We start from the raw sequence: 13,170 nt of genomic DNA on the forward strand, positions 1-13,170 counted from the left end.
CTTTGAGGTTGTTTCTTCAGAGTATATATACGTGGACACTTAAGAAATAAATGCTTCTCACAAAGGTGAACTCAGAAAACATAGCATGTATTCTGACTTCACTACTGCAGTCAAGTGCCATGTCAGTAGGTTTGTCAGTAGGTCAGGCAAAAAAAAAAAAAAAAAAAAGTGAGTTTATCTGGATATAACATAAAACAACGTATACACTGAAAAACGCAAGGTCTCCTGTGACAATGAAGATCAATGACTCAATGACAATTCAAGAATCCCATAACCAAAGTAATGAACGATACAGGTACAGCAGGGACGAGCAGTGCAATTCTTTAACTGACTATTCTCTGACCGACTCTGTGACCCCATAGATGGCAGCCCACCAGGCTCCCCCGTCTCTGGGATTCTCCAGGCAAGAACACTGGAGTGGGTTGCCATTTCCTTCTCCAATGCATGAAAGTGAAAAGTGAAAGTGAAGTCGCTCAGTCGTGTCTGACTCTTCGAGACCCCATGGACTGCAGCCCATCAGGCTCCTCCGTCCACGGGATTTTCCAGGCTAGAGTGCTGGAGTGGGGTACCATTGCCTTCTCCAACTCTGACAGAATGGAATAGCAAATGAGAAATGTATGAACAGAATGACTACAGTCATTTTAAACAATTACATGAAAAAAAAAGTTAATGGAAAGAAAAACAAAGAAAATTTTTTTAAAAAAGGTCTAATCTACAAAATGGAAACATAAATTAATAAAACATACTGACAAGTAGGGTGTAAAACTGAAGATGTTCCCAGCAGAAAAGTTCTTGAGGAAAACCTCACCATTTTTGGCTATTTCTGCTATGACGTTAGCTACTTTGGCTGTGCAGGAGGACTGCGGAATCAACAGACTTGCAAACACTTGAAGTATTCCACTTCCTTGGATTTTTTCACTTGTTTCCATATCTGAAAGAGATACATACAAAGAGCTTCAGTGAACTTCTTCAACACTAACACTGACAATTACATCTACAGTAAATTCTTTAAGAATTTTCACCATCTATAGTAGAAATTATTTATTTATATTAAAATGTGTGCATTTATATAAAATTATCTTCAGTTCCACAAGCTGCTTTTATCTTCAGTTTTTCCCTATGCGAAACACTTTTTAATACAATCTTTTGTAAACCTACAGTCAGATTACAAAGGAATCCTTTCTGAATATACCATTTGCATACCAGACTTACTTTTCAATGTTATTTCCAATCCTGTCTATTCAGAGTAGAAATGCTTTATTTTCTACTTCCCTTGAGTTTCCTAATAGTGTATTATTATATACATATAAATTCTATGACTTCCAATAATGCTACAGCAATTAAAAGTGGCAATTAATTACATGTGCAAAAAACTCACCTCATATCATTTTATATGGAGTGACAGAAGAGACTATTCAGTTCCATGTGATTACCGTGTTTCTCACAAAACTTATTCAAAATACCACTAACGAAAAACGGAAGTAGTTTAGGCAGCAATAAGGCCATGGTATTCAGAATTCTGGGCTTCCCTGGTGGCCCAGCTGGTAAAGAATCCACCTGCAATGCGGGAGCTGGGTTCAATCCCTGGGTTGGGAAGATCCCCTGGAGAAGGGAAAGGGTACCCACTCTAGTACTCCTGGAGAATTTCATGGACTATACAGTCTGTGGGGCTGCAAAGAGTCGGACACGACTGAGCGACTTTCACTTTCATTCTGAATTCTATACGGTTATATAGAAATTCAAGAGGCCTACTTCTTTTCTTTGTTTTCCATCTTTGTTAAACTACAAATGAAGAGCCTTTGCATGAAACCAAGCCACTTCATGTAAAAAAGTATGACCTATTAAACAGTAACTGGAATGATGTACACCTGGAATAGTAACACCAGGAGCGATGATGGAAATAAAAGCTCAAGGAAACAAAATCTAAAATTACTATTTGACTTTGAACAGTGAAGAGGAATGCCAAGTGTTTAAAAATAGGAAGTTATAAGGCTCATTAAAACATTCTATTTAGGGGGCAATCCCAAGATGACGGAAGAATAAGACAGGGAAACCACTTTCTCCCCCGCGAATAGGTCAAAAGATCACCTGTATGTGGAGTAACTTTCACAAAACAACTTCTGAACACTGGCAGAGGACCCAGATACCAGAAAGGCAAACCAACCTCTTAAAAATGAAGGATCTGATCACTGGCTTGATGGCTCTCTTCCCTTTTGACTCTCCCTTTTCTTCCCCTAGTCACCTCTATTTCCCTCCTCTCTTCTTTATATGACTATGAATCTCTTTGGGTGTTCCTGGCTCTGGAAAGTCATGTCATCATTAACCTAGGGGTTTTGCCTTCTGTGCTGTATGGAGGGAAGACTCTTGATGTTACCATAAGAGGGGGACCAAACCCAAGAGGCAGGAGGTTCAACTCCAGAACTCTGGACCCATCACAGAACTCCTGACACTGGGGAACATTAATGACGAAAGCCCACCCAAAAGCCTCCCATACCTACCCTGAGACCAAGCTCCACCGAAGAGCCAGCAAACTCCCATGCAAGACACTCCATGCCAGGTATCCAGCAAAACAGGAACACAACTCTGAACATTAAAATTAGGCAGGCCATCCAAAGCTATATCAAACTCACAGACACCCCATTTGAATGTTGTTTCTATGTGTAGCTCCTCAATATCTTTTATAGCCTTTGAATACACATATAAATAAAAGAATTCTAAAGACTTCTTGTTAAGTAAATGACAGCTGCTGTGATCAATGGAGTAGGAAATCATTTTTAATAATTTGAGAAAGTCTAAAAAATAATTATTTCTTTATAGTAAGTGCTGATTGTTCAGCTCAGTGTTTTTCAAACTGTGGGTCCCAATCCATTAAGAACCCTGAAATCGATCTGGTGAATAAGGACCAGCAATTCCTTAAAAAGAGAAATAGAATTAACAATATCTACAATAAAAGAATAGAAAAACTTTTTGTTCATGCATAGTAAGGTGAAACACTGAGTTACACATACATAAGTAACTGTATGTGCATGCTTACTGAATGCAAAATGCAGCCCTAATCATAGCTTCTGGTCAAAAAGCGAAACAGCAATTTTCTGTGCAACCCATGACTACCCAGGATTCTGGGTGAGAGAGCTTTAATATTCTTAACGTCATCTAGAGAAGCTAGAATTAACGGCTGAATCAATAGAAAATTACATAGGAAAATTTGTAAAAATTGAAAATTGTAAAAATTCCATGGATTTATTATCTTAAAAACATGCCCTTGCAAATACTGTAGTTATGTGTATGTTTATCTATCCAGTAAAAAAGATCAAGTAATCAGGATTAGTTAATGTTGAAACTCCATCCATGCATTTCCTTCTTCTACCATAGGCCTAGTACACATTAAAGCAGCTAATACCATTTTGGTTTCTTACATTTTATGTTCTGTAATAAAAAGGATTACTTTGGAGATACTTTAAAACAACATTTTCTATTAGGTGAAGAAACAGAGGTCCAGAAAGATGAAGCAAATTTGTCTAAAGTCACCAATCATACTAATCTTAGAGCATAAGGAGCAAATTCAGACTCAACTACACTAACAACTCAACGTGTATCATCTGGCATCCACTGGTGCCATTCTTTACAACAGCAAACGTACTTAAGCATAAATAAACGAAACTGTCTTTCTGTATGCTGTTACTCACTCATTTCTCACAATTCAGATTATTACAAATGTAGTTTGCATGATAAAATATAAACACAGCAGCTGTCCTTTCTTTCAGCAAGCCCATTTATAAAATACAATGTGCCTTTTCACTTTTGTTTCTGGGATTAAAAAATAAGTTTTTATGGTACCACCTGAAAATCTGACACCAAATTTCCATTAATTTATTTTTTTAAAGCAAGAAGTCAAAAGAAAAAATTTGCCACATTAAAATTCTTCCTTTTCTGACCACTGCTACCAAAAGATGTACAACCTTAGAACACTGGGGCACACTGCCCCAGGGGTCATGTCCCACCATCTGCCGGTGCTAGGATGACAGCAAGAATCTGGCATAAGGCATGAATCATGATTAGATGTGAGGCTGAGGCATTTGTGTGTGTGGAGGCGAGGAGTTAACTGCAAATCACCCATGCATGTCTCATTTTAACTATAACTAAAAGAATGGCTTAACATCAGAGCTGATGTCAGGGGCAAGGGGAATAAAAGAAAACAATACAAAACTCTTGCACTCTGATGGATTTCCATGGATTACAATCCAAAGTATTGGAAGGACAGTTGTAATACAATGAAGCAAGATTTGGGGATAGTATCTTTTTTAATACTATTGTCAGAGAAAATATAATCTGGTTTTTCATATAAATCTGACTTACCATTTAGAAAAACTGAAAAGGAGTTCTATTTAACTTGCTAGCATGTGGATTTCTATGTAGGTCTAGAATTTAAATGAAACAGCTGGGAATTATCTTCTTTCATCTGGCATGAAAACAAAGAGTCAAATACTGCTTCCTATTAAACTGCCACTATCCAATAAATAATTATAAAGTTTCAGTCTCATTCCATATATGCCTTCTACACTGGCATTCTACTCCATATTACAGTGTGTATCTGTGAACTAAACATTTTTTCTGATATCTGTGACCACCCTTGAAATGATTTTAAGAGAGTTCAGTGAGTGTGGTGTATGCAGGTCTAAATGAATGGCTTTCTGATTGCTTGCAAAAAAAAAAAAAAAAAGCCGTAATCAGGAGTTCTTAAAAAAAAAAAAAAAGGCACACTTTTCATTATCTTTACCCAGACCACTACTGACACTGTAAATGCACTCCTTTTAAATGTTTGCAGGAATCAATCCAACTTCCCCCCTTCACATTTAGGTGCAGCCATAAAAACGTTTGAGTATGTCTACAAATTACAGCTGGCAGTCCTTGAATTTTGAAGGACCCAGACATGAAGGGCAACTGCTTCTCTGGAATAATATCTGTGGGAGCCACAGCCATTATAGCGCCCTTGCAGTTGTGCAGCCACTCATTCTGGTCTCTGCAGCCGTATGTTCAGACTCCGCCTGACCTCCCGAGGGCAAAAATGCAGCTTTGTTATGAAATTGCCAGAGTCAGAAAGAAAAAAAACAACAACCAGGCAATAGGGTCAGAGAAGCTTGAAAGAAAAGTAAATCAAGAAGCTGGGCTACAATGCTATAGGGAGAGGAGAAGCTAAAGCACAACTCATGTCTCAGGGCGAAAGCCAGTAGAAGGCAGGAGCAGGTGGAGTGGGAAGGACTCACAACTGAAGAGACGGCCGGAGAAAGGCTCAAGTTCCCAACAAAGCTGCCAAGTAAATACACTGAAATAATGGCATTATAGTTATATATCAAGAGGAGGTTTTCAGGTATGCTACTATCATAAGTTGCATTTATGATGTTACGTTAGCATCTGCTTTCATGAGGATAAATTAACGAAAAGCATTTGCTAACCAATTTACAGTAAACTCCAAGACAGAAAAACAAAAATAAAGACTGTTATTACTACGACTCTACTAGATTAAAAATGTACTTGGATTAGATTCACAGTATTGTTTACTTCTAGCTATAAGAACAATAGGAAACTGTTAGTTTCATTTACATGTCCAAGGATTCTTGTGACTGACTGTGAAGAGAAGACTCGGATTTGGAATTGACAGCAAGGACCAGGAACATGACTCAAGGGCCATGTGTATCCTTGTCTCTGGGGAACTATTTATTTCTCAAGGGAAAGACTTTTAGAATAAGGTATAACAAGAGACCTGGCCCCGTGCCTGAGAAATCTGATTCAAATCCAAGGCTTCATTTACTACTACACAGACAAATCCCAAATTCTCTCTCCCTTTATCCAACTAAAACAAAGCATGTGCACTTGGATATGGAATAAATACCTCAAGTTCAACATTCCTCAAATCAATTCTCCTCTTTCGTTTCCTTTCATTTTATTCTCCATAGCAGTTCATGGCAGGGAACCCAGCTAAGCCAGAAGCCCAAGAAGGATTATAAAATATTCTCTTTTAATAAATGCCTTTCTACCACCCACGTTAATCAGAGTGTAAGTTCCAGAGATCCCATCTGATTAGCATCTTTTGCATCTATTCTTTACTTGTTAAATTCATGTTACTTCCAGTTCTCAATTCTGACCTTTATTAAATGCAACAGCCTCCTCAAGAGTCTCCCTAACTCAGGCCTCCCTCCATCTGTCATCTACCCTGACTGCAGAATAAGCTTCTGGAAATACAAATTTTATGTCACTCCCCTACTTTAAATCTTTAAATGATTGTCTGTAACTTTTAAAGCACATCCATATTTTCCAACCATATCTCCTGATACTCCTCCACTGATATACTATATTCTTGCCACACTAAATTACTTATAGAGATCCAAATTAACCATTTCATTTCATATCTTCTTACTACTTCCCTCTCTGAAATGCCACTCACCCCACGACTTTAATTCCTACACACAGGCATAGCGTCCTCATTTAAAGGTACCTGATTGAAAGCTCTTCGATCTTTTTAAAGATACTATCACAAAAATTCATTTTTAAAAATAGCTATGTGACACAGGCATGATGGATTGTTTCCTTCATACTACAAATAAGGTCGTATGATTATACTGGAAAAGTAACAACAAACCAGTTTTTCTGATACCTAATCCAGTGCTCTTCCTACCACAAATGTTAATTTAGAAGACACAGAGTACTAACAACACCTTGACCAGATTCGCCAAGTTATTATGTGATAAATATTTTTATTTAACATATTTTGCAGCAATAAGAATTAAAGTAAAACAACTGAGTGAGAAAGGGATGCACAGTATTTTGAGACAGATAAACTGACTCAGTGGTTGAAGGAGAGAAAGGGAACTGTGTACAGAAAAATTGAAACAGATTTAAAATAAGATTTAAAACACATAAGAAGAGTACGCTGGGTATAAGAAGATGAAAGGGCTTGACAAATAAGAAATTAGTGTTTCTAAAAGAAAATGGAAGTACATGATGGGGAGGAGTTACAAAATGCTCTTTCTTTCACTGATGAGAACTTTTTCCTCCCCAACATGGATTTTAAGCAAATAAAAGGAATATGAAATGCAGGAGAGAAAAGGATAGATACAGTCATGAAAAGAAAGAGGGTAGAACAAAGACCTATTCGTACAATGACTCACCAACAGAGGTTTTACTAAAAGATTAAGTTGAGAGAGTCATTTTATAAAATTACAATAAACGATTTTTGACAGTCTTGCAGTCAGTTCAATTCCAGAGATAATGTAAGCTGTGGGAGTTGGAGAAGTTATGTGTTTGGAAATCATCACTAGAATAGGAAGGGAGATCTGCTAGTTTTAACTATTTTCTTTAAAGTTATCACTAACTAGGTCAAAAGTGGTTGCTAAAAATTGAGCTATATAGTTAAAAAATGGAAGATATTTACTGAGAAAGTATATAAGAAGAGGGACAATACTAATGAATGTGGTAAAAGCAGAGTATATAACTAGAACTGCTCAACTACAATTTCAGAGTGATTACTGAAAATATGGTCCCTAAAAATAAAGTAAATGTGGATTCCTTTACTTCCTACTAAGAGAATAAGGATACTGTATAGTGAAACTAAGAGAATAAGGACACTGTATCGTGAAACACAGTGAAGGAATCTTTTCAGTAGAAGATCCACCTCCATCCTCTGGTGAAATACCTTGAAGAACAATACAAAGTCTTCATTGATGGGCTCAGTGACATTACAAAAAGAGACCCCAGAGAGATGCCTCGCTTTTTCCACCATGTGAGGTTCTAGTGAAGACAGCCGTCTATGAAACAGAAAGCAAGCCCTCATCAAAATCTTCTGGTGTCTTGGTCTTGGACTTACCAGTCACCACAACTGTGAGAAATGCCACCCAGTCTAGGCTACTTTATTACAAAGACCCAAGTGGGCTAAGACACAGAGCATCAAAGTCCTTTCATAATTTGACCCCTATTCCCTTCCCAATTATCATCTCTAGCCCCTTCCCTGAATGGATCCTTTTGGCTACTTCAGTCACTCAGTCACGTCTGACCTTTGCGACCCCATGAATCGCAGCACACCAGGCTTCCCTGTCCATCATCAACTCCCGGAGTTCACTCAAACTCACGTCCATCGAGTAGGTGATGCCATCCAGCCATCTCATTCTCTGCCGTCCCCTTCTTCTCCTGCCCCCAACCCCTCCCAGCAAGAGGGTCTTTTCCAATGAGTCAACTCCACGTGAGGTGGCTAAAGTATTGGAGCTTCAGCTTCAGCATCAGTCCTTTCAGCATCAGTCCTTCCAAAGAACACCAAGGACTGATCTCCTTTAGAATGGACTGGTTGGATCTCCTTGCAGTCTAAGGGACTCTTAAGAGTCTTCTCCAACACCACACTTCAAAAGCATCAATTCTTCAGCACTCAGCTTTCTTCACAGTCCAACTCTCACATCCATTCATGACCACTGGAAAAACCATAGCCTTGACTAGGCGGACCTTTGTTGGCAAAGTAACATCTCTGCTTTTCAATATACTATCTAGGCTGGTCATAACTTTCCTTCCAAGGAGTAAGCATCTTTTCATTTCATGGCTGCAGTCACCATCTGAAGTGATTTGGGAGCCCCAAAAAATAAAGTCTGACACTGTTTCCACTGTTTCCCCATCTATTTCCCATGAAGTGATGGGACCAGATGCCATGATCTTAGTTTTCTGAATGTTGAGCTTTGAGCTAACTTTTTCACTCTCCTCTTTCACTTTCATCAAGAGGCTTTTCAGTTCCTCTTCACTTTCTGCCATAAGGGTGGTGCCATCTGCATATCCGAGGTTACTGATATTTGTCCAGGCATCTTGATTCCAGCTTGTGCTTCTTCCAGCCCAGCGTTTCTCATGATGTTCTCTGCATACAAGTTCAGTTTCTGTTTGAACTAGGTTTCTTCCCTGTGAAATTGTACATGTGGCTTCCGCTGCTTGGGATGTTCTTTCCATAGTCCTTGTGCCCTCACGTTACCTAGGTAAATACACTGCATTTTCAAAATCCAGCACTCCCTGTTCCTGCTTAATCAAATCCACCTCTCTCTCCCAATATTCACACAATGCTGTCATTGTTTCCAAGGTGTCAGATATTGGTAGCTGAAGACTTGGAGTAGACGAGATTACCCACAGATGACGTATTTTTACTGAGTCCCTACTATATTGGCAGTATAAGCTAGAGGAAACAAATCATACCCTCAGTGAGCTGTCTAGTGAGAGAAAGAGAGATGTAAATAAATTATCACAATCCAATGTGACTACCACCATGGAAGTTACATATAATGTATAACAGGCAGCAATCACAGCTCCATGAAGACCATGGAAATTTCCATAAATAAGGTTAACATTTAGGCTGTTTTGAAATCAATAAAGCATGTTCTCAGCAGAAAAAGGAGAAAAATATATTCTATAAAGAAGGAATATGAAAAACCACTACCAGCTAAGGCTAATAACCCTAAATTTTAATAGCATCATTCTGTACCACTGGGTGTTTTTTGTTGTTTTTTTTTTTTGCCAGCTGCTAGAGGCTACCAAAAATGAGAAATGGGAAAGGTAGATAGGTGATACTATCAAAGGTTTAGGAAACGGCAGGTGAAAGGAGAAAAATCAGAGAATATACCAATGCAACACCTACTTATCCATCAGAACCTAGGTGAAATGTTTATCTCTGTGACACTTTGAAAGACTCTGATAACTATGAATTGAGTCCAATTCTCTGAACACTTTGTAATCAACTCTATATAATGTGTTACACTGTATTAAAACTTATCTATTACTTGCCTATTCAATCTCTCCAGGGCAAGGTACCAACTAATGCATGGTGGGACCCAATTAATGCTAGTTGAATAGAACTGTCCAGTCTTTAAGGAATATATACTGAATAAAAAAGACATACACAATTAATATACACTGAAATAAGTTCAACTAAAGGGATGTATTTCAATGTATATTAATTAGTCAAACTTAATGTGTTTTTATATGCCTTTTTTATTCAGTTATAAACTCCTTGAAGTTTGACTAAAGGGATGTTTCTGGGCTTCCTTGGTGTTCAGTAGTAAAAAATCCTCCTGCCAATGCTAGAGATGTGGATGTGATCTCTGGGCGAAGATCCCCTAGAGAAGAAAATGACAAACCACTCCAGTATTCCTGCCTGGAGAATCCCCATGGACAAAGGAGCATGGTGGGCTACAGTCCCTGGGGTTGCAGAAGAGTAGGACACTATTTAGCAATGAAGCAACAAAAAAGGGAAGTATAAGCTGTCAGAGAACACTAAAGGTGGAGTAGGTGAGTTTTTATTAATGTCCTAGTTGATAACTTCATGTTTAAGATGAGTATTTATTAATGTTGTAGAAGTTCTAATTACTTTTAACAGAAAAGAGGACTGAGCTTATAAAGACTGTCTTGTATTTTAAGAATTCTCTCATGAAGAACAGACATTTTGTTTTTAGTAGAATCACCAATCACTAGCTCCTGCAGGGACTAAACTTTTCACTTTGCATTAAGCTAATCAGGTCTTGGATTACATTTTTTCAAAAGCAAACATATGCAAAAATATTCTTTAAACCTTCAGAAATCATTTTAGAAAATTACCTTGCCTTTATCTCATCCCTCCCACATGCACACATCAGAAAGAAAAGGTGATCAATCCATAACTAAGTTATTATGAGCAAAATCAAAACATTCTGTTTGCTTCTTTAGTACAAGGAGGAGAAAAGATGTCTAACACTGAAATATGGGAAGAGAAAATTACTAGCATCTAAATGAACTCACCCCAGAGAACACTGTGTGCTGAAACCTAGAATTTAAATGCAGATGTGTCTTTAAAAAAAACCCACTACTTGGCCTTCTGGAGTTTCATTTTGGGGTTTATCACAATGAATACTAAAAAGCAGGTCATGAAATCAACCTTAGTAAAAATCAACTACAGATTCCTTTGTGGAAAACTAATGTTAAGGGCATCATTCCTCACTAGCAGTTACACACAACTATTATGTCACACAATTCACATTGATACATCAGTAGAATAGAGTCCACTCATGATGGTTACTTTTGTATGTCAATTTGATTGAGCCATGGTATCTGGGTATTCAGTTAAACATTACTTTGGTTGTTTTTGTAAGGGTGTTTTTGGATAGGATTAACATTAAAATCTGTACACAGTAAGCCAAGCAGATTGCCCCCCATAATATAGGCAGACCTCATTTTATCTGTTTAGGAGAAGGCAATGGCAACCCACTCCAGTACTCTTGCCTGGAAAATCCCATGGACAGAGGAGCCTGGTGGGCTGCAGTCCATGGGGTCGCTAAGAGTCAGACACGACTGAGCAACTTCACTTTCACTTTTCACTTTCATGCACTGGAGAAGGAAATGGCAACCCACTCCAGTGTTCTTGCCTGGAGAATCTCAGGGACGAGGGAGCCTGGTAGACTGCCGTCTATGGGGTCACACAAGAGTTGAACATGACTGAAGCAACTTAGCAGCAGCAGCAGCATTTTATCTGTTTAGGGCTGGAACAGAACAAGGGGCTGACAACCCAGACCTCTTTCCCACACATGCCCTGGTGTAAGAGGAATTCAGCCAACAGAATAACTCATTTGCAGGGTCACAAAATTTCACATAGTATTCTCTACTACTGCTCCAACAGCCTTGTGTAACTAGAGTCAAAGAAAAAAAAACCCTAAATGTGTGTTAGCTTTCTGAAATCCGAAGAAATTACCTAGTGCATTATTTGCCTTTTAACTGGTGATAAAACAGCCCAAATATCCAAGTGAATGTATCTGACAACAAAAGGCACTGAATACTACTAATCCTTAGTAAAAAAAAAAAAAGAAAAAAATTAAGAGAATATTCTCTACACTACATAGTCCATTATATGAATATTACTTAGAATATTATACCTAAAATATATCTTACTAAAAACATGAAATATTCACATTTTCTCAGTTATTAATGATGATTTTTGAGGAAAGAGGTTATGTTTATTTTTCTCTATTTGCCTATTTTTTCTTTATTTTTGAAATACAGTTGATTTGTAACATTCTATTAGTTTCAGGTGTACAACACCTGAAATGTTTATAGATTATAACATTTCTATAGGTAAATGTTATAGTTATAACAACATTCTATGTGTTATAGATTATAACATATAACATAAATCAATATTTATAGATTATACTCTATTTAAAGTTATTATAAAACAATAGCCATACTTCCCCGTGCTGTACAATATATCATATAAATAGAAATCTGTGTCTTTTAATCCCACACTCCTGTTGTGCCCCTCTTCCCCTCACTCTCCCCACAGGTAACCTACTAGTCTGTTCTCTGTATCTGTGAGTCTGTTTCGGTTTTGTTATATTCATTCGTTTCATTTTTTTAGATTCCACATACAAGTGATAACATGGTATTTGTCTTTCTGTGCGTGACTTACTTCACTAAGCATAACTCTTTAGGTTCATCAATGTTATTGCAAAGGCAGGATTTCATTCTTTTTGTAGCTGAGACTCTTCTATTGTGCACGTGTGTGTGTGTGTGTGTGTACGCATACACATGCCACTTCTTTATCCATTCATCTAACAATGGGCACTCAAATTGCTTCATATCTTGGCTACTGTAGATAATGCTGCCATGAAACTTGGAGTGCTTGTATCTTTTGATCCAGTGTTTTCTTCAGATACACACCCAGCGATGGAACTGCTGGATAATATGGCTGGGGAAGGGGGAACTAGCTCAAATGGCACAGCACTCGCTTTGCAAGTGAAGGGTGGCAGGATCGAGGCCGGCATTCTCCAGGTTTGGGCTTCCCAGGTGGCTCAGTGGCAAAGAATCTGACTGCCAAGCAGGAGATGTGGGTTTGACCCCTGGGTTGGGAAGACCCTCTAGAGAAGGAAGGGGCAATCCACTCCAGTATTCCTGCCTGGGAAATCCCATGGACATGGAAGCCTGGTGGGCTACGGTCCATGGGGTCACAAAGATTTGAACACAACTTCATGACTGAGTAACAACAATGGTGATTCTATTTTGAGTTTATTGAGGAACCTCCATCCTTTTTCCAATAGTAGCTACACAAATTTACAACCCCACCGACAAGGTACTAGGATTCCCTTTTTTCCACATCCCAGCCAGGACTGGTTATTTGTATACTTTTTG

General features: G+C 38.2%; 1 protein-coding gene across 1 annotated transcript in view; it reads right to left on the reverse strand.

Annotated features, from left to right (window-relative positions):
- The window catches only part of RAP1GDS1 (Rap1 GTPase-GDP dissociation stimulator 1), a 155,497-nt gene that overhangs the window by 83,520 nt on the left and 58,807 nt on the right, over nucleotides 1–13,170 (reverse strand). Inside the window, exon 3 of the mRNA XM_052641992.1 lies at nucleotides 809–931. Within this exon, the coding sequence (XP_052497952.1) occupies nucleotides 809–931 (123 nt within the window). The remainder of the gene's footprint in view (nucleotides 1–808; nucleotides 932–13,170) is intronic.

The sequence above is a fragment of the Budorcas taxicolor genome, chromosome 6 (genome assembly GCF_023091745.1).
Source record: "Budorcas taxicolor isolate Tak-1 chromosome 6, Takin1.1, whole genome shotgun sequence".
NCBI lineage: Eukaryota > Metazoa > Chordata > Mammalia > Artiodactyla > Bovidae > Budorcas > Budorcas taxicolor.